Source organism: Zea mays, chromosome 9, assembly GCF_902167145.1.
Source record: "Zea mays cultivar B73 chromosome 9, Zm-B73-REFERENCE-NAM-5.0, whole genome shotgun sequence".
In the NCBI taxonomy this organism is placed as follows: domain Eukaryota; kingdom Viridiplantae; phylum Streptophyta; class Magnoliopsida; order Poales; family Poaceae; genus Zea; species Zea mays.
This window is the reverse complement of record NC_050104.1, coordinates 155,610,697-155,633,136: the sequence shown is the minus strand read 5'-3', so window position 1 is coordinate 155,633,136 and position 22,440 is coordinate 155,610,697. Positions and strand designations below refer to the sequence as shown.

Sequence of the window (22,440 nt, the reverse complement as noted above, 5' to 3'; positions counted from 1 at the left end):
TAACTGAGCATATTATTCATAGATTCGGCATTCCCCAGACCTTGACTACAGATCAAGGTACTTCTTTTATGTCAAAGGAGGTACGTGAATTTGTCGAATCATACAGGATTAAGCTACTTAATTCATCTCCATATTATGCTCAGGCCAATGGACAGGCCGAGTCTAGTAATAGGACATTGATTAATTTAATAAAAAAGAAGATATCTGATAATCCTAAACATTGGCATAAGATTTTGTCTTAAGCTTTATGGGCTCATAGAATATCTAGACATAGGGCTACTAAAGTATCTCCTTTTGAGCTTGTCTATGGGCAGGAAGCAGTGTTGCCTGTGGAAATAAGTTTGAATGCTGTCAGGTTTGCCAGACAAAATGATCTAACTGTTACTGACTATTATAATGCAATGATGGATAATATTGATGAAGTGACCGACAAGAGGATGATAGCTTTGGAGGCAATAGAAAAGGACAAGATCATGGTAGCCAGGGCCTACAACAAGAAGGTCAAAGCAAAATCATTTCAAGTAGGGGACCTGGTGTGGAAGACCATTCTGCCTCTAAGGAATAAAGACCGGAAGTTTAGGAAATGGTCGCCAAGCCGGGAGGGTCCTTATAAAGTAAGACAGGTGATGTCTGGCAACGCCTATTTGCTACAAACATTACAAGGCAAGGATTTGCCTAAGGCTTTAAATGGGCGTTTCCTCAAACAGTACCATCCTAGTATGTGGCAAGATGCCTAAGAGAACCGATGTAATCACATCGAGTTAGTTGCTTTTGGTTTGCTCAGCTCCACCAAAAGGCAGGGGGGCATATGTTGAGCCCGCTTTTGAGCCGGCGGACGGTCCGGCCCTGAGGCCGGACGGTCCGCGGTCCGGACAGTCCGCGCCTGTGGGCCGGACGGTCCACGCATGCGCAGAGCAGTTTAGGGTTCCGAGTTTTGTGCTACGATTGTTAGCTATATTCGCGGGATTAGCTCGGAATCAGTTGTGTAAAGGGTCCAGCCCCCCTCCTCTATAAATATAGAGGTCTACGGCTGATTTGTAATCATCAACAATCGAATCAATACAACTTCTATTTCGCATTTTATCCTAGGAGTAGTTCTAGTCTAGTTTAGTTTTAGCCTCTCAATCCCCAAATTCTCCGCCTCTCCTCGACTCTACGTCGATTAGAGGAGTCTAGGTCGGCCGGCCCGAGCCTAGACAACACCTAGGATCTCTCCTCCCCGACGGGGTCCCTCCCGGGAGCGAGATCCAGGCGCCGCCGGCGATCTTCCGCCGCCCCTGCGCACGCGCGGACCGTCCGGCCCTAGGGCGCGGACCGTCCGGCCGTCAGGCAGGGAAACCGAGCTCCTGCACCAGGTCGCGGACCGTCCGGCCCTGCGCCGCGGACCGTCCGCGCCTGACCAGAGAGCACCGCCGCCTCGCGCCAGGTCGCAGACCGTCCGGCCTTAGGCAGCGGACCGTCCGCGCCTAACCAGAGAGCACCGCCGCTGGTTCTCTTGAGTAATTGGCGCCTCCAAAAAGGTGTCAACAGCAGCTTTATGCTGATGGGGGTTACCAGCTGAGAATTAGGAGCCTTGAGGGTACCCCTAATTATGGTCCCCGACAAGACTATAAGGCTGTCTCCAGCAACGTCCTCTATATTCATCTTCTATATATATCCGTCCTTTACAGTTTACTCTAAAAAAATTTATCCTCTATATCTTCTTCCTCTCCAACAACATCCTCTATACGCAAATACCTATATTAGAGACATTTTTTATTTTTTATTTTTGTACATACGTATTTGTCATACTGTTAAATATAGTGTACATATTTTAGTTTTGCTAAACCAGTTATTTAAAGTATTCAAATGGATAGAGAATCGTTTAGAGAAACTCTATATATAGAGAATCAAGCAGCGTGCTCTAAATTTAGAGGACCGTTTAGAGGACGCTGCTGGAGAGCGTAGAGAACCGTTTGATCCTCTATATTTAGAGTATAGAAGGCTTTAGAGGCTCTTGCTGGAGCTAGCCTAAGAGACTAGAGAGTAAGGTAAATCGTGAAGCTAAACATAGCTCAGCTGATTAAAGATGTTCCTGTATCAGATCGTCGCATTTCAAAGCGTTGCAGGAGGAGAAGAAGCCCTGGGAATTCAGTCAGTTTGGAAGTCTCTGGTTCCACATCCCTCTATCAGTTGAAACTCATGATTTGGGTGCCTTTAGGGTATGCTGTAGAGTGTAGATACTGAATCTACAAGCCAGCCCAGATCTTTGCTTCCTTCTCCACTTTTTCAATAAGGGATCTACCGGTGTTTTTGCTTTTGCATCTTGCTCTGGGAAGTTTTATCCTTTTATTATGCCTGCTTGCTTTGGGCTACTTCACTCAAACAGCTAGTTCACCCATGGTTGGTGTCGTTAAGGAGAAGCAGAAAGTTCACAAAGGATATGTTGAGACTGAAGGTGACTTCGCTTATATATACTGCAGATGATGGTTGATGGTTCTAACTGTTTTTCGTTTGTGTGTTTGGAGATGAGATTTCAGAGCAGAAGGGTGATATACTGCAGGTTGAGGAAGGCTTTAGAGGGGCTCTTTTGACATCAAGTGCTTCAGCACAGCTTTGTCAGGGCATAGCATTGAGTGAATGAGTTTTCTTCCGTCAGTTAGGAGTACATGTAAAGACGGCAGCCATATATCTGACGAAGAAAACTCATTCTGTGATTAAGTACAAAAAAACAAGGCTGGAAGTCTGTAACATTTCCCACCCCAGACCGCGTTACCATGCTACCTTTTTAGTCCATTCCAATACCCTAACTGATCTTTTTGATCTGGTTTGTTTTTTTTTGAAAGGAAGCGGCAAAAGACTTGCCTCTTCATTGTATTAGATTAAGAAGAATAAGATAATCCACAGGACCGAAAACACACCGAAAAGAGAAAAATACAAAAAAACACAAAAAAAAACCACCATCCACTGATCTATCTAAGATACACTAAAAACTAGTCTCAACTTGATCTTTCACCAGTTGTGCAACTTGGATCGTAGATCTCTGTTGTCCCTGGAAAATTCTATTATTTCTTTCCAACCATATATTCCACCAGAAACAGATGAGAAGCCCATCGAAATTCTTCTTTGACTCTTTGCAGCAACGACTCCTTAATCTCTTCCACCAGTCGTACAACGATCCGGAGCTAGAAATGCCACGTAGGAAGGATAGATTGGCCCAAGAAAGGATCCTGCCCCACGCCTCGGCAGAAAACGGGCAGTCTTTACATAAATGGGCCACAGTTTCCTATGATAAGTTGCATAGGCAACAAATTGGATTGCAAGGCCATCCCCGCTTTTGGAGGTTGTCTGCAGTCAGAATTCTATTATGCAACAAAGTCCATGCAAAGAAGCGACATTTGGGCTCAGTTCTCGCCTTCCAGATAGGACAGATTTTCATTTTTACAAAAGTTCGTGGTGAACTGAATTTTGTAGGCGCTACTTGTGCTGTATTTCCCATCAGCCGTCCACCTCCATAAAATAGTATCATCAAGATCATTGAGATCATGTGTGTTATTGATACCCTGCTAGAGGGAGATGAATTCTTTTATTTCTCTATCTTGAGTGTAAGGAGAGCAGAAGTGCATCCATCGATTGTTTCTAAGGGCCTGGTACACCGAGATATTCTTCCTCTTGGCTTTCATGTATAATGTTGGTGCAATGTTCCTTGGCGTCTGACCCCGAATCCAGCTCGATTTCCAAAAATCGGCCGTTTTGCCGTTTCCAATTGTTACAGTTGTGGATGCATTGAATAGATCAACATCTGCTTTATCACAAGGGAGTTGTAAGCGATTCCATGCTTTATCTTTATTTGTCCATCGAAGCCACAACCAACGAAGTCTTAACGCTCTTGCAAAGCGCTCTAGATCAAGGATGCCAAGCCCCCCCTTATTCTTTGGTAAACAAGTTGTAGCCCAATTCATCAGACAATGACCCCCTTTGCATGAGTCCAGATTTTCTCCTTTCCAAAGGAAATTTCTTCTGATCTTATCAATCCTTTTAAGTAACCATTTTTGAGCTGGGAAAACAGTCAGTAGATAAATCGGTTGCGCGGTCAACACAGATTTAACCAAGGTTTCCCTACCTGCCTTTGAAAGAAGTCTACCTTTCCAGCCGGCTAGCCTTTTATTGATTTTCTCTATTATTGGCTGGAATTCAATTCTTTTTATATTCCTAAAGTGGAGTGGTAGTCCGAGATACTTTCCAGGAAATTTTGAGTACTTTCCCGGGAAAACTTCCATTAAATTTGGCCATAAAGATTCTGGATACCGTATCGGGAAAATTTCTGTTTTTTCAAAATTGATCTTTAGACCCGAACAACCTTCGAAAGCTTCCAGAATTCTTTTCAGGACTTTGAGGTCTATTTTATCTGCTTTAACAAACACTCCCGCATCATCTGCATATAGGGAGCAGCGGAACTTCGCCCCATTAGGTAATACCCGGCCCAAGAGCCCCTCATGGGCTGCCATTTCAATCATACGCTGAAGTGGATCCATTGCGAGAATGAAGAGAAAAGGCGATAGTGGGTCTCCCTGACGTACCCCTCGCATGTGCTTGATTGCTTCAGTTTGTTGACCATTAATAATGATTTTGGAAGACGATGAACCAAGGATGGTGGCTATCCAATCTCTCCACTTTTGGGTGAAGCCAAGAGCTCTTAGGACATCTAGGAGATATGCCCAATTAATAGAAACGAAAGCTTTGGATATGTCTAGCTTGACAAATAGAGCTGCCTGTTTGCTCTTGTGAAGTTTTTTAATTACCTTCTGGACATATAGAAAGTTATCATGGATTGATCTCTTTTGAATGAAAGCGTTTTGGGTAGTGGAAACAATTTCGTTCATTCGTGGTGCCAGCCTGGATGCCATTATTTTGGTTATAATCTTCATAAAACTATGTATTAGACTGATTGGTCTAAACAGGTCTATCTTGTCCGGGTTCTCCCTTTTTGGTAGAAGAACGATGTTTGCCTCATTGACCAGATGCAGACTTTTGCATTTGTGATGATAAAAATCATTGATCGCTTTGGAGAGGTCTTCTCTAATCATCTCAAAACAGCCCTTGTAGAAAAGTCCTATGAAGCCATCTGGTCCAGGCGCTTTCTCTGAATGCATGCCCATAACCACGTTCTTAATCTCATCATCATTGATCATGGTGTCCATATCAGCTAAATCAAAAGGAGAGTAGCCCAGGTTTTCCCAACAAATAACACTGTTCCTCTCACTTCTACTCCCAAGAATCTCAAGAAAATGCCGGTGGGCCTCTTGCAGCTTGTCTTCTTGGCTAATTAACATGCGGGTTCCACAATTTAAGGATCTGATAAATTTTTTTCTCTTCCTGTGATTGGCCATCAAGTGAAAAAATTTTGTGTTCGCATCACCCAACCGCACCCAAGTCTGTCTAGAGTGTTGTCTAGCATTTGATATCTGGATGCCCGCAAGGCCCAGAATTTTGATTTTTAACCTTCTTCTAAAGTCAAGCTCATCGCTAGATAGTCTTCTATTTTCCTGAGCTTTTTCCAGCATGGTAAGTACAATCTGAATGATGGCCATCTGCACTTTGATGTTACCCACCGTGCGTCGTCTCCAGGCTTTAAGGGCTCTGGCCGTGCGGACCATCTTGACATGTAACCGCAGGATGGCATCCGATGAGTTTACCGCGGGCATCCAAGCTTGTTGTACTACTTCTTTGAAGCCATCAATGTGTACCCAGAAAGATTCAAAACGAAAACCTCTATAGAAATTACAGGAAGAGTGACCCTGCATTAATAGAGGACAGTGGTCCGAGGTCATGGTGCAAATTGCCTGCAAATTAGCCGATGGAAAGAGAGCATGCCACTCTGTTGTCGCCATTAATCTATCTATCCGAGACATCGTAGGATCGTCCTGTTCATTTGACCAAGTGAATTTTTTTCCAAAAAGGTCCAGCTCTAGTAGCTGTAGAGCGTCAATAGTTTGGTTGAACTTCCTCATTACTCTTTTGTTGATTGCTCCCTTGTTTTTTTCTCTCACTCTCTTTATCATGTTGAAGTCTCCTAAAATCAGCCATTCAGGTCTCATCAAGTTAGAGATGGTACACAGTTCAGATAGAAAGATAATTTTTTCATTCTCCTGCTGGGGGCCATAAACAGCCGTTAAGTCCCACACCATGTCCTCCAATCTGGAACTGACCCTAACTGATATTGAGTAGATTGAAGTGTAAGTAATTGGAGCAATATCAAAATAGTCTTCGTCACAAGCAATAAGAATTCCACCCGATGCTCCTAAAGAGGGTAAATGTACAGTCTGCTTTGCAAGCTTGCAACCCACAGTTTCCTTTAATAAATCTTTAGTCCAACTCATAATTTTTGTCTCTTGGAGACAAATAATAGTTGCGCTGGTAGAAAGAATTGTTTGCCTCACACTTTCACGCTTAGCACGGGCATTCAAACCTCTCACATTCCAAGATAAAATACAGCAGTTTGTATTCATTAAAAGATGAACCCTCCTCTACTCGAACAGACATTGCCACATAAGAATATAACATAGCTAACATTTGATGCAGACTGGCAAGCTTGTTCACCAACAGTAAGATACATATGTCCCATGAGGCACACAAAAGTTCCAAACTGAAAATAGTAAGATACAGAGGTACAATGATCCAATGATTCGAAAACCACCTCCAGGACCACCAACTACCATGTGACGACCAACAGTGGAGCAAAAGAACCTTCAGGACATCTTGCTCTGCCCCCTGGCACGAGCAAGGGAGAGTTAACTTGGGATACATAAAAAAAGTCTAGAACCACTGGTAGCTGAACAGGACGCTCAGCTCATATTTCTGAAACAGCCTCGATGATGGGGGCTTTGAGTGGCGACACCTTGCTGCCCCTGGACCTGCTTCCTTTCTTCCCCTTGCCTTGATTTGCCAGCTCCATAATTGCCTCCATCTGCTCCTTGTTGAGGGGTTTTGCGAAGAGGCTTTCAATCTGTTCAGTCAAATTTACATGATTATTGGAGGTGGAAGCGCTTGAACATTTGTATTGTATGGCTGCAGAATTATTTAACTTTGCAATGAGAATTTCCTGCGCTTTGGAGATGGCATCACGGCTGCCCTCAATCTTTAATTTTTGTTTTGCTGCCAACCTGCCACTCGATCGTTTACCAGTCGAGATAATATTTTTATTTGCATTTACACCTAAATTGTCTGACCCCCGCACTACTGGTGTGTTTGGAGGGGAGTGGATTAGGGATGGTTCTGGTATGTTTGTGATTGACTCAATGAAGATCTGCAAGTTATCATTTGAGTTAAGCTGATTTTCTATTGGCAGGGGAGTGAAAAGACCTGGAGTGTTGTGGCTAGCAGTCGGACCCTCATTGCTAGTTAAAATCAGTTGTCTATTCTCGACTACTACATCATTCCACTGACTATTTGATTGAATATTGAAAACATTTGACTCAGCTTGTGCATCCTTGTAACATAATTCTACCTGCTCTGCAACATCTGGTTTTGTTTTAATAATCACAGAAATAGTAACGCCTGCTGCTCTTCGGCGACGGCGATGCAGATACCTGATTTCTTGAGAGCGTATACTGAATCATGTCAGCTGTAGCTGTAGCAGCCCGGGCGTCAATTTTTGTGTACCCTTCTCACTTTTAGGCATGTCAAATGTGTCTTCGCTTGAGTGAGGAGAAGGCTCCTTCTGTAGTTCAGGCTTCCATTCTTGGTCTCTTTTTTTTCATTCAGAAACTAATCGCCACTGTTAGCTATGGTTTCTTTCATTTGAAGCGGTTCTACCATTGGTTACCAGAATCGGTTAGTCGATGAGAAGCAGACAGAATGTTGCAGACGCGGTTTGACGTGCCGGGGGAAAAAATAGCGTTGCCAAATCAACTATTGTAGTTCTAAACCTGCGTGATAAAAGCTTGAACTTGGATGCAGAGCTAACTGCCATCAGCGCCGGTCCTATAATTTTGAGGGCCCCAGGCGAATTGATCGTGGTGGACCCTTTAGACTATATAAAAAAGTATATGATATACAGTGGAGCAATTTAGCACTTTGTAGGTAAATGATGATGTGCATTGAAATTAGTTTTAAAAATACCTAAAACACTAAATAATATACATTGGCACAGATTAGCACTTCACAGGTTGAGAAATAAGAACGGCGGTCACAGAATAACCTAAATCCTGATTGCTCGACCCTGTGTGCCTAAAGACGCGTTGTGTCACCCAACGCCCTGGGAACCTGGAGGACTGGATCGGCGAGATGGCGAACGACGATCGCATGGAGGGCATGGAGGGAGTGACACGAGGGGAGAGGTTGACAGCGGTGGGGACGTGAGGAGGGGAAGATTGAAGAATGGTTCAAATAATATTATCCATTAGATTTGAGTGTATTATATATGGATGCGTGGGTTATTTGGTTAGATGGGTTTTATAAAATTTAAGCCAGTATATTATAGGGGTGTTTGAATGCACTAGAGTTAATAGTTAGTGTCTAAATTAGTTGAGACATCCAAACACCCTAACTAATAATTCAACTATTAGCTATTTTTGGTAAATTAGTTAATAGTTAGGTAGTTATTTTTTAGCTAGCTAATTTCACTAACAATTTTTAGCCAACTAACTATTAGTTCTAGTGCATTAAAATATCCCCTATATAGTGTTATAGATACTAAATATTGGGCCCTTATTAGTTTTGGGCCCCCGGCCGTCGCCTCCGGCGCATGGGCTCAGGGCCGGCCCTGACTGCCATGCCCTTGTTTTGTCCTGTCTTGTGGGTCCGGCATCGCGGCAGCATATTTTAGTATATACTCCCTCCGTTTCTTTTTATTTGTCGCTGGATAGTGTAAACACTATCCAGCGACAAATAAAAAGAAACGGAGGCAGTACATGATTAAATACATCGACTTCGCTTGACTGACGCCACTCATCAGTCGTCGCCATCATGGTTGTAGCATGTAGACGAAGGGGGAAGGGAAAGACGTGTTGCAAGTGGACCACCAGAGCTGAGATTTCTGCGTCTAATGATCCCTCATGGCCTCCTCGTTCGTCTAATACAAGTACTAATATTCTGACGACGACTCGTCGTGGGCCACGGCCACCCAGGGCACGCGGTTTTCTTTGGCCCGGTTCAACGAGCCCGTCAACGTGGCAAGTTCGGTTCGCCCGAGTACCAGGCGGCGGTTTCCGTGAAACAGCTGCGGCGCCCGACCCAGAGCTTACGTCCGCTGTGCCGTGGCGCTGCCGTCACCTCGTGTTCCTCTCCTCCCTCCCTCGGGAGTCGGGACAAGTTTGGTTTGACCATGTGGTTACGGCTAATCCTGATCTTAGTCAGACTGTTTTCTTTTTTTGACTGAAATGCCCTTCGATGCCATCAGAAGGCTGCTCTGCTACTCTCGTGACTGAAATATCAACCGCCGCGTGCCATGGCCATGCCATCCCGATCGATGCAGATGCAGTTAATTAGCAAACAAGATGTGACGACGACGGTCGGAGTCGGGCCCTACAGTGAGCAGACCTGGGGCCTATGCCTGTTGAAAAAGGACCGGGATGATCAACTCACTGTGCACCAGCAGTGACAATCACACATGCATTTAATGCAATCACACATGGATTACGCTGGGCTGGGCTCGCCCAACATCTGATCCTGATTCCTGAATTCCTGACCGGAAGTTTGACAGCGCGTAAACTACTGTCAGCGGCAGCATTTTACACCTGTCGGCTGTCGGTGAAAAGAGACCGGCCGGTTATTCTCTGCAGACCGGCAGCTGCCACCGCCTCGAGAGCCTCAAGAGAGTGAGAGACCGAGCAGCAAACCTATCAGCAGCGTGAAAGCGTATTCTTTACTATTTGTTACTAGGCACCACTAATCAGTTGTACAGATACTGTGATGAGCGCGACACAGTACTCTATGTCCGTGTCCGCGAATACCTGACCTCAAGCCTCAGGCTTAGTTTGGATACTCTGGGATTAGAGTGTTTTGAAGGGATTGGAGAGGGTGTAAATCCCCAATAGATTAAATACTCTCTCAATACACCTCAATCCACTTCAATCCCACTTATTACTAGAGTATCCAAACTAAGCCTCAAGGGGAGGCCTTTTGCTACTTTTGCACACACGAATCTACTACCAGTTTGGCGGAATCACTAGCTGTTCCCAAACCCTTGCCATGGATGGACAGCGCGGCTACTAGTAACGAGCAGTCCTCCGGCGGCAACAGCGACGGCCATGGCGCAGCCTGCACGGACAAGCCGTAAGGCCTTGTTCCTTTCTATAGGATTGGTGGATCGGAACGATTTCTAGTCGAATTATTTATCTAATTTATATAAATTTTAATTGGGTGGAACGATTTCAGGTGTAATTCGACACAAACGAACAACTCCTAAAGCGAAGCGCGTCAACGCTGTACTTCCTTCAAGCAAGTGCGCCTGTGTACGGTAATCGGAAAGGCGTGGGGGAGAATAGAAAAAAAAGGGGCAGCGCGCAAGCAAGCCATAACCATAGCACATAAGCCACTCCATCGATTCATTATTATTTGTTATCATTTGGTAGAGCTTGGCGAACCAAAAGTACCTGCGCACTTTGAAAAGCAATAGATTTTATGAGTTATTTTATTTCCAAAGAAAAGACTCAGCTCGATGCAAGTCATCAACTATTATGATCAGATAATATAAATATTTAATAGAACTTTGATGCACATAAGCCGTTTCAGGTTGCATCCTTTTCGGTCATGTCTGTCTGATCAATATGCCAATAGACAAAAACTTGTGGTGCCCTTAGCCCGAATAAGTAAACGGTTTGGGCCAGTAATATAGATTTATTGTCGTACCGCCCCACACTTGAGTAGGATAATACATCGGTGATGAATAGATCGGAAAAGCGCCATGACATCCCTATATGAGGATGACCAGACGATCTTGGTCGCACCGCCTTTTGGGTCGGTTTAGTCGTCCTTTGCTTTCGCCCAGATTGTCTTTTTGACTTTGTTTGTTTTATTGGCCGGTGATCTTGAGTCGAGGAAGAGATCTTGAGTGAAATGAAACTTACCCCGAGAAGTGGTAAGCTCCTTGGACTGTCTTGAGGTTACCAGGCCACACAAGATGGATCTAGATGACGTAGAGTCGAATATGGGTGGATGTGAATATACGGAAAGCTATAACTAGGATTACACTACATATACTTCCAGGATAAAAATGGTAAAGAAAGTAAATTGATTCGTGTTCGAGGGTTATCAATCGACTACCCATATATATATACACCAATTTCTAGATGATAGCTAACAAATTTCACGTAATTAAATAGATAATTACGTACGAGATAAATATAATCATCTGAGTTAATATAATCACAGGTGGTAGACCGTCGCGACCCTTGGCTGGACCCTCAGCCACTTTTTGGTGTTCAACATTATTATTAATTAGGTGGCCTGCGCTGCGCCTGTGCCTCCCTGGTCATTATTCTGTGCCTGGTGGGGGGTCTGGAGGATCATGTTTAACGCCTACCTCTTTAATAAATTCTCAGCGATTAATTTAGGATCTTTTTTTCTTCTTTTTGATAAATTAAGCCCACCGTTGCTTCTACTGCACCCGCCGATGAGGCGATGATCACAGGCGAATCACGGGTCCTCCTCTCTACACACTTGGCTTTCTCCTTTCTGCGAAATCACGAAAATACCCCCCCCCCCCCCCCCCCCCCCCCCCGCCTCTTTGGCTCTTTCTTCCTCCTCTACCTGGGCCCTCGTCATTTTCCCCGCAGCGACGACGATTCAGTGAGGCACCCCTCTCCTGGCCTCTTCTCGCCTTCTCCGTTTCCGCGAACCCAGCTGCCTCGTAGCCCCACCACACCGCCGAGCACGCGGTCTCCCGCGCCGCCTTCCACCCAAGCGAAGCTACCCCTACTCGACCCAGAATTATCTTCTACCAGCGCTAGTCCGCTCCGCCTCTCTACTGGCTGCCGTGGAGTGGGGATCCGTCCGGACTTCCTTCTTTCGCTGGTAAGGAAGCATTGGGGTTGCTAGGATGAACTATTGTCCCAAGCTTTGGGTTCTGTTCTGCAGGAATCAGCATCTCTTGTTTGCTCTCAACTCTCGAGCAGTGGAATCCGAATCCTGCTCGCAGGGGTAGAATTCGGAAGCCCAAGTCCGTCCGCCTTACTGTAGATTTTTTGTGTTTGTTGTCCGGAGCACCAGTATCAGTTTGTTTTCCAGAAATTTTGGTGGTTCCGAAAGGGGAAAAAAAAACCCCGCTCGTCAGGTTCAGCTCTTTTACATTCGTATCGCTAGGAACGGTAAAACAGATATGCATATATCAGGGTCCAGGAATTTTTTGCATGGCGTAGCTGATTACTGATACCTGGGAACAAAGCCCTGGAGAACGTGAACCGCGTGACATGAGGCACCGTTAAGTTATCATCTTACCTTTTTTTGACTGCCTGTTTGGTGGGTGAACGTGGTCGTCGGATCGGATGCAAGGTTTGCTGGGGCCGCGATCATGCGTCACCCAGTGATTATTCCAGGCAGGCACTTGGCAAGACTGCCTGTTTCTTCTCTGGACCACGATTTATGGTGGCCATAATTGTTCTCAAAACGTTGCTGCCACACCAGATCCGCTTGGATTTCTGGACACCCCCAATAAATGATTACTGTTAATCCAGTGGATCAGAAAATGACGTCTCTCTTGTTTTCTTTGTTTTTCTCCTTTGTCCGTCTGCTTTTTGCTCTTGTTCTGCTGCTCTAATCAAGTGGCTTCCATCCTAATCCGAGTGTACTCAACAAGGTTGAGGGAGAGACTTTGGATACCCATTACTGTTTGGGAGTCGGTCTAGCTACATTCATGATAGGCCAATAAGTTGGAGTTTAATACGTAATTCAGACGTCTATGGTATGTCGACAAAACAAAATGCGATGAGGAGAATTTGTTGGTTCTTTGCAGCATATTTATGATGTCCCCAAACCCTACCTTGATGTGCTTGAGCCGCTAAGCTCAATTCCTTGACTTGTCTTATCTGCAATTGTCTTGGTGACTATGGTCAATCTATTTATTTTCTAGGTGTCCACTTACAGCACAAATATAATCATGTGCATTGTGTTATATCTGCAATGATTCAGCTTACTTTTGCTCGATATAATCATGTTGAACTCAAGAGCCATTTAGTATCTAGCACCGCAGGCGAAATGTAACATTCCACTAGTATGTAGTAAAGAAAAGAGAGTACCTAGGAACAAATAGGTATTCTTTCTCCCACAAAAGAAAAAAATAGGCATATAAGAATCGCAGCCAAAAAGGATTCAAAACCTAGTGGTGGCTCTGTACACCCAAAGCTCTGACCAATAAAACTGCCAGAATCGCATCCGAGAAGGATTCAAACCCTAGTGATGTCGCAGTACACCCAAAGCTCTGACCATTGAAGGTAGACTTTGTTCCTTACATGCCGGTCAATGTCCCATGTGGTACTCCGACTGTCCGACATATGCTACAATACCTGCACGGACACGATTCCTTGCATCCCCGTGATATCATTGGTTCAAATATGGTACTCCTGCAGGTGCTAGAATACATGCACGGACACAACGCACAGCATTAAATACTATACACCACAGTACGGATACAGAATCGGAGATTTCACCAAAGTTGCCACTATAATGACACGGAGCTGTGGATATGCAAGGATAAAAAACATCAAACATGCAAACATACACTTATCACTTCTCATAGTACTGAGTTGTTAGCTATTGATCACAAGCCGATGACATAGGTGGTTGCAGTTTTCTATAGCATTTTGTTGTATCAAATTCTTGATTAGCTTATGACCTTATGTCCTATTTGTAAGGGGTATATAAGTTAGCTATGACAAACAAATTGTTTATGGCATGGTGTTGCTAAGCAAAGCACATGGGGATGCACTATAATTTTGTCGGACAAGGTTGTGAGCTGTGACACGTTTAGATTGGGTGTTACACCTAACATGGTTTGTGCTGCTGACAGCTGACCCTCAAGTCTTACCAGAATTATCTCTGCACGCGGCTTGTGTTTTTCGTTATATGGCAAATGTATAATTTCCCTTTACTTGCCATTTGAACTACAATTCTGTGCATGGTTGCAATTGCAAATAATTTCGATTGGAGTTTGAATTGTTGTAGGCTCTTATAGACTAACTAATATTAATTAACCCATTAAATTATTGTATATGCATCTTTCTCTGTTTTTTTTGTTAATTCCTAATCATGGCATGGATCACGAATGCTGCCTGTGGTTGAATCCAGTTTCTCATAGTAGCATTTATGTTATTAAAAATTGTTTTACATTCTGCAATTCTTGGCATTACTTTATGCTTATTTATGTTAGCACTTAGCACTTATACACTAAAACTATTTACAGTTTTATTATTGTTTTTAACTTAAAGGCCGACTAACTTGATATGTTTCCTGATGTTTTGGTTGACAAAACAATAGGCATCTCAGATACATAGAGTTCTGGTTTTGTATATATGGGTTCTGGTGTCCCCATTAGGTAATTTAGTATGTTGCAACGTTCCAAGTATCTGTTGAAACTTAAAACATCATGTATTTAGTGCAAATGTAGTTAACTAAGTAACAAAAATCTAGCATCAGACTCATCCTAGATGTCAAGAAATAAGATAAACAATCAATCTGGAACTTTGGTAAGGGCAGAGACCCAGTGCAGGAGACAACTCCCACATGAGTGGGTCTAGGGAAGGGATAAACTGAGGCAAGCCTCCCCCAAAATGCAGAGATGCTGCTTTTAACCCAATCTGGAATCTTGATAACAAATAAATTTGAATAATTTTATTTTTGCATGTTTAACTAGCTCTGTACTGCTTACATGATTTTCAATGATTTTTTAGGAATATTGTCACATGTTGTATCATTGTATATTCACTAATTGGGACCCCAGAGTCCCTGGTCACTAATGAACTCCCAGCAGATATATTATGGTCTGTTCTTGCACACATGTTGTAGTCAGTAGCCAATTATTTTTAGTAAAAAGTTTCCTGTTGTTTTCCACATTGTAGTTGATATTATTCCTTCTCTAGTAATGAAATGATAATCATATCCAAGTTAACATTCATATACTAAAGATGCAAATCTGAGTAGCACCTAACCAGCCAACAGTTCTGTGTAGTTGAACTGGTGGTTTTTTATATGCTTTTGAGACTTTGAGAGTCTGCAAGATTTTTTGTTTCTCAAAGTGCAATCTCTCAGAGCCCTCAAAGTAAACATTAGTTTGAAACGTGATATTTTTTCTATGAACTAGTGTTTCCACTTTTCCACCCCAGGGATCATTCGCACCTCAAACATGAACCAAATGTGGTCCCACTGGGTAGTTTATTTTAAGTAGTATTTGTCATTTGATTTCATGTGTTGAATGGAAAATAAATGTGTCTTCTTTCTTCCTTGCATACAGCTTCGCACTACTGATTTGTTGTTTTCTACTATCTACCACTATCTTGTTTATGTATAATATCAGTTTATCTTATCTTATCTTATCTTATCTCTGTTTGTTGTATCCAGTTGATGTCATCATGCTGAGCATTTTGTGGTAGAGACGATCATCTCTTTGGGTTCCAGCATATAACTCATGCCCATAAAATTTGCACTAGAAAATATGTCGACACAAGCCTCTAACCGGTCATACAGATATCCAGACAGAACCCAACTGCCGTACCACAATGGCAATCCAATGCATGTTGGGGGCAATGGTAATTACTGTGTGCAACAAAATCACGATGATGTTAACTACATTTCCTCTGATGATGGATCACAGAGCAGTAGTTCTAGAGTTCAAGATTTTCAAGCACAGTTTTGCACCCTAGATTCGTCTTCGGCCAATTGTGTTTATCCTGCACATAGTTCTACCTCTTCTCAGAGCATAAGTGGAAGCCCTCTGTCTCAGCAGGAGAGCCACTCTGATCATGCATATGGTTCCTCTCCAAGTGCATCGTGCATCACTCAGGTTCCCACCTGGACACTTAAGGATCTAGAAAATGTGATGCTTGGACCCGATTCTGACATAGGTAGCCCTGACAGTTCCTTTCTGCTTGACACTGCCTTGCATGGAAATAACTGGAGAGAACTTTTGGGAATTCAAACTGGGGATTTGAGGCAGGTAATTGTAGCATGTGGTAAGGCTGTTGACGAGAATGCTGTCTATATGGATGCATTGATGTCTGAGTTAAGGGAGATGGTTTCTGTCTCTGGTGAACCGATGCAACGTCTGGGAGCTTACATGTTGGAAGGCCTCATTGCGAGGCTTTCTTTCACTGGACATGCCTTGTATAAATCTCTGAAGTGCAAAGAGCCTGTGGCTACGAGTTCTGAGCTCTTGTCCTATATGCATCTTCTTTATGAGATCTGTCCATTCTTCAAGTTCGGTTACATGTCTGCCAATGGTGCCATAGCTGAAGCGGTTAAGGGGGAAGACATTATTCACATCATCGATTTTCAAATCGCTCAGGGTAGTCAGTGGATGACTATGATACAGGCCCTTGCTTCAAGGCCTGGGAGGCGACCATACCTAAGGATCACTGGCATAGATGACTCGAATTCTGCTCATGCCCGAGGTGGTGGACTGGATATGGTTGGACAGAGGTTGCACAGAATGGCCCAGTCATGTGGTCTGCCCTTCGAGTTCAATGCTGTGCCAGCAGCTAGTCATGAGGTTGTGTTTGAAGATCTTTGTCTAAGATCTGGGGAGGCCATCGTTGTCAATTTTGCTTATCAGCTGCATCATACTCCTGATGAGAGCGTGGGCATAGAAAACCATCGTGATAGAATACTGAGAATGGTCAAGAGCCTCTCTCCTAAGGTGGTAACTCTTGTAGAGCAGGAGGCAAACACAAACACAGCACCTTTCTTTCTTAGATACATGGAGACTCTTGATTATTACACAGCGATGTTTGAGGCAATAGATGTTGCTTGCCCCAGGGATGATAAGAAGCGCATTAGCACAGAGCAACACTGTGTTGCAAGGGATATTGTCAATTTAATTGCTTGTGAAGGTGCGGAAAGGATAGAGAGACATGAGCCTTTTGGAAAGTGGAGGGCAAGACTTGTAATGGCTGGTTTTAGACCATACCCGTTAAGTCCAGTGGTGAACAGAACCATCAAAACACTGCTTGACAGTTACCACAGCCATTACAGGCTTGAGGAGAGAGATGGCATCCTTTATCTTGGCTGGAAGAACAGAAAGCTGGTCGTATCTTCTGCCTGGTGCTGATATTTCCAACTTCTTCTAAGAAGCATTGTTAAGGTATATTGCTGGCACCTCACAGATCTTTAACTGCTGATTATTATTGTTATCCCAAACGCAGGCATGTCTATGACAACTTTAAGTTTCCAAGCTTGTGGGACCACATCAGGTCTTTTAGGTGACGGTATATCTTCCATTTTGACGAGGAAAACCAGTTAATAATATCTGGCTCGGTGATTGCTACTTTCCAGCCAGTCTTTTTGCTGGCAATATAGTTCTGTTTCTGTACTTGGGGGAGGAAACAAATCAATGATAGGTCCCACTATACTATACCTTTTCAATAAATTTTGACTGGGATTGTAGCCTAATATGAGTATCTTCTACCTGAAGTCCCTGTGTAGAATTGGACTGTTATACAGAACAATGCACTGTTACACTTCTTCCGCGTGCTGTTGCTTGATGCACCTTATGCTGTATTGCTGCATGATTACATAACATCTATCGAGGAAAGTTTGTTTATGGCTCGAACTATTCGTGCCATTGCATACATATATTCCTTTAAAGAACATTGATGCTTAATTTCTTTCTATTTTGTTCCCTGCAGATTCTTTCGTGGCTTGGGGTTCAGGCGTTCAGCACATGAATCCAAGGTGGAACCTAAACTTCAGTATGAAGACTGCACAATCAAAAAAACAAGCTGGTTGCTTCCTTACTATTTGTTGCCCAGCCTTGAAACTCTCCCACGCTCACTATCATCGCTGATGTACTTACCATGACTCAGTTCCATCCTTATATATAGGTGCAAACAATGGTCTTAATATTGTATATTGGTAGAATCTGGTGGTATTAGCTTCCAAATCTGGATTGCTGAATCGTTTGTGTTACTACATTTAGCCAGGATTTGACAGTAGACACAAGGAGTGCTGTAAGATCCTGTATGTACAACGTGCTTCAGTTGGTGTATTGTACGTACTTGGGTGCTATGGCTGGTTTGGTTATCACAGTGCTGAGTGCTGCACTGTTCGGCGTTAAACTCTTGTTTGCTCTGCGTTGGTAGGCAGGGGCAACCAGTGAAGTGTGAATGCCTTCTGCGATGCTGACCTTATGCTCTGAGATGGCACGGCAGCACGCCTGCCTGATCCATGACTGGAAGGCAAGAAGCACGCCACTGCCCACTGGGATCTCAGCTGAATGCGGACGTGACCCTGCTTCTGGATGGATTCAGAGCTCCTAGCCATGCCATCAGCTGACTGTTGCCTTCCTGTATTAGCTGTTACTGTTTTATAAGCGGTCGGTACCAACTACCAACCCGAGTGAGAGCAGTGGCAGGCGGGTTCGTCTGGCTAGATGGTTGGGCTGCCAACCGGTAGGGACGGGTGACACGGGCCACGTCAGGTGCGAATGGTACCGTTCGGTCAATACCGATTATCGAATCGGCACGGTCGCAGAGCTAATCTGGTCTTGTCTAATAGATCCGAGATGTTTCGTTTGTTTAAATTTAAAAGAACCTTTAAAATTTCTAAAAAATCCAAAAAATATTGAATCCACCCTACAACGGTTTGTTTGTTTTGCTCTCAATCCATGTGAATTTCCACTACAGTAAAATAACACAAGTCCGATGGCTCCTTTATTTCCGTCGTCGAACATAACGCGGGACATCCGAGGGTTGTCAGAGTACGGTCTCCTAGAGGGCCGTCGGAAATAAAGGATTTTAACTGATGCCCCCGCGCCCGCATCGATTCATTCTCTCTGTCTCTTCCGCTCGCTCGCTCGCATGACCAGCCGCCGCCGCCCGGTGTTTCCACCGCTGCCCAAGCGACTCCCGGCGACCTCCCGCCCCGACGCCCAGCCCGCGCCCGAGGACGAGCCCGTGGCCGCCTTCGTGACCATTCTGACGCCACCGGAGCTGTCCCGACGCAGCCTGCGCCCGCCGGAGCCTCTGCCCCCGTCCCCGACGCCACCGGCGCCAGCCCTGACCCCATCGGCACTCGCTTCACCGGCTCATCGTCCAGCTAAGTGAGTAATTTTATAATTTTTAGTATAATTTTGTGTTTGCTAGTAGTCATGTTTGATTTTGTAATGTCCGACGACTTGAGTTAATTATGCAATTAAATTAGCTTGTTTTAGTTTATTTATTAGTGCCTATATAATTTAAACTTTTAATTTCCGAGGGTAATTATTAAGCCCTCGGAAATAAGGTTATTTTATTTTGATTTAGGGTCCCATGAAATGATTTTTCTGTAGTGATATTGTATTAGTGTGGTTCATTAGTAATCATAACTAATTAAGTTAACGTCTCGTATCTAGTATGGAGGAAGATCGTCGATGGATGTATGAAGGTTGGAAGAAAAGAGGTGCTCTATCAAATGAGTGGGTTGCCAAGACTGATGCTTTTCTTGACCGTGCTTTTGCTCGGTCAGAGACTGGAACCGATGTTAGGTACCCTTGTAGCAAGTGTCGAAACATTTATTTCATTGACAGGAGGACTATGTCGATAGATCTTTGCAAGAACGGTTAAATGCCAGACTATGAGGTGTGGGTGCACCACGGTGAGGACCCACCTCCTCGTATTGTATCGGAAGTTCAGTCACATCAAGAGACGGACTACAATAGGATGGAAGAGATGCTTGGCGATGTACGCCATGAGCTTATAACCGTCGATTCGGAGAACCCCGGTTAACCCACCGATTATGAGGATCCAGCTACACATGAGGTTCAGAAGTTCTTCGAGCTCCTTAAAGCTGCCGAAGAGCCATTGCATGAGCACACAAAAGTGACCGTCCTTGTATTTGTGACTCGACTTATGGCTATTAAGTCTAAGTTTGCATTCTCAATCAACTGCTACAAGGAGCTGTTGAACTTGATCAGTGATGTACTTTCGGAGAATCACAAGATGCCAAAGGACATGTATCAGTCCAAAAAGTTGCTCCCTGGGCTCGGTATGGACTACGAAAAAATCGATGTCTGTGACAATAACTGTATGCTTTTCTGGAAGGAGACCGTGAGTGAGAAGAAGTGTACCGTATGTGGTGAGCGTAGATTCGTTGAGGTCGAAAACGACGATGGTTTGACCGTGACGACGAAGATTGCACGTAAGCAGCTTCGTTACATGCCTCTTATACCTCGATTGAAACGTTTATTCATCTCCAAGAATACAGCCAGACACATGAGGTGGCACAAAGAAGGGGTACATGAGAATCCAAATGTCATGGCGAATGGAAGACTGCTTTACTCTACATGTATAACAACATGGAAGAGATGAGTCAGTTTCTCCTGTAAGTGTAAACTTAATTTTAGTCATTGTCGCTACAATTTTTTGTTATACTAAAAGGTTTGTTTCCTTGTACTAACAGTGAATTTGATTCTCAAAATTGCATCTCTGGCTGTGAACGTGACCAGATTCGTCGAGAGGGAAAAGTTGGGGGACCTAATTTCTTGTGTTGGTTTCGAGATTATGTAGATAAAATGACAATATAAACCCGGACCTTCGACAATTATCCCTAGGAGCAGTAACTGCCAGACGTTATGGTCGGTATGATGTCAATGGTTTTAGATTCCGTTCTACAAGATTCGAAGATGATCATCCTCTAGCAGCCATGACAAATTCCGGAGTTGTAACTAGAGCTGTCGATGATGAAGGGAAGGTGACTAATTATTATAGAGTCATTAATGATATACTCGAGTACAAGTTTTTTGGAGATAAAAACTCAAAGTGGTGTTCTTCGATTGTGATTGGTTTTCTCCAAATACAACGCGAGAAAACCAATATGGCATGGTGGAAGTCAAACACAACGATCGATTAAAAGGCCACGACACTATAATCCTTGCCCACCAATGCAAGCAGGTGTAGTATATGACATATCCATCTAAGAAAAAGAGTTTGGATGATTGGAGGGTAGTGTATAAAGTTAATCCTCGTGAACGACTATATGCTCCTGATGATGCTGGTTATGTTGAAAATCAGATCGAGGAGGAAGTGGAGGCTGCTGAGATTTTCCAAGACGACGAACTTTCCAAATATACTCAAACTGAAATGGCTTCAACTCTAGGATGTAGAGATTTTTATAATCTTTCCAAAAAGTCCAAGATCATCAAAATCGAAGATTGGAGCTAAAAGTTATGCCCAAAATACTAGAAGCAATCTATTCTACGCAAGAGGTCCGGTGCGTCAAGCACGGAAGGTCAGGTGCGCCATCTTCAGAAGATCTAACATCTATCTCTAACGAATAATACATGTTGAGGTCCAATGCTTAGGTCCGGTGCGCTAGAGAAAGGTCTGATGCGCCACAACTAGTTTTCGTTTGGGACATGTATATACCACACCACTCGGCCATTTAGAGGTGTGAGAGCTGAAGCAACATACCAAGTGAAGTGAGACACATCTCCATTGCTTCAAAACATTCATGAGCTTAATAGAATTACTCAATGATTAGCATAGGTGCTTTATGAAGTGCTTAGGTTAGTTAGGCCGCTATTGCGCTTGCTCTAAGTTGTTCCTAGTAGATTGAGTGAGGTTAGAAAAACCCACAAAAACCATCGGTTCTTCCGCGAGTCCTTGCAAGTTGTACCGAGTAGGACGAGAGTCTTGCGAGACCACATCAACCGCATTTGTGGTGTGTCCGCCACCGTGTATCGAAGGGAACTAGGCTCACAACATTTTGGTAGGAAGCTCGATAGTGAAGACGACGGGGAGCATCTGAGAGAAGACCGAAAGCGTGAAAGTCGCCTAGAGGGGGGGGAATAGGGCAAATCTGAAATTTACAAACTTAAGCACACACTTCAAGCCGTGGTTAGCGTTAGAATGAATATTAAGTTCGGGAGAGAGCGAAAACAAATCAACCAAGAAATAAAGCGGATGAACACGGTGATTTGTTTTACCGAGGTTCGGTTCTAAAGAATCTAGTCCCCGTTGAGGTGGTCACAAAGACCGGGTCTCTTTCAACCCTTTCCCTCTCTCAAACGATCACTTAGACCGAGTTAGCTTTCTTCCTTGATTTCCCGGGTCACTTAGACCCCGCAAGGACCACCACACAATTGGTGTCTCTTGCTTCGCTTACAAGGCTTTGAGAGTAAGAATGAGAGAAAGAAGAAAGCCAACCAAGCAACAAGAGCAACAAAGAAGCACAAGAACAATCCTCTCTCAAGTCCTAAAACACTAGAATTGAATTGGGGACTTTGATCAGATCGGTGGCTTTGATTTGTGTCTTGGAGTGAAGTCTATTGCTCTTGTA

General features: G+C 43.9%; 1 protein-coding gene and 1 pseudogene across 1 annotated transcript; both read left to right on the top strand.

Moving 5' to 3' along the window:
• The first annotated feature begins 2,054 nt into the window (after positions 1–2,054).
• Positions 2,055–2,744, top strand: LOC109942453 (ubiquitin carboxyl-terminal hydrolase 26-like; annotated as a pseudogene).
• Positions 2,745–11,759: 9,015 nt separating this feature from the next.
• Positions 11,760–18,191, top strand: LOC100383464 (uncharacterized). The gene is made up of 3 exons (NM_001353408.1): positions 11,760–11,994; positions 15,532–17,269; positions 17,814–18,191. The coding sequence occupies exon 2, from the start codon at positions 15,599–15,601 to the stop codon at positions 17,234–17,236; it is 1,638 nt and encodes a 545-aa protein (NP_001340337.1). The 5' UTR covers positions 11,760–11,994; positions 15,532–15,598; the 3' UTR covers positions 17,237–17,269; positions 17,814–18,191.
• The last annotated feature ends 4,249 nt before the right edge of the window (positions 18,192–22,440 follow it).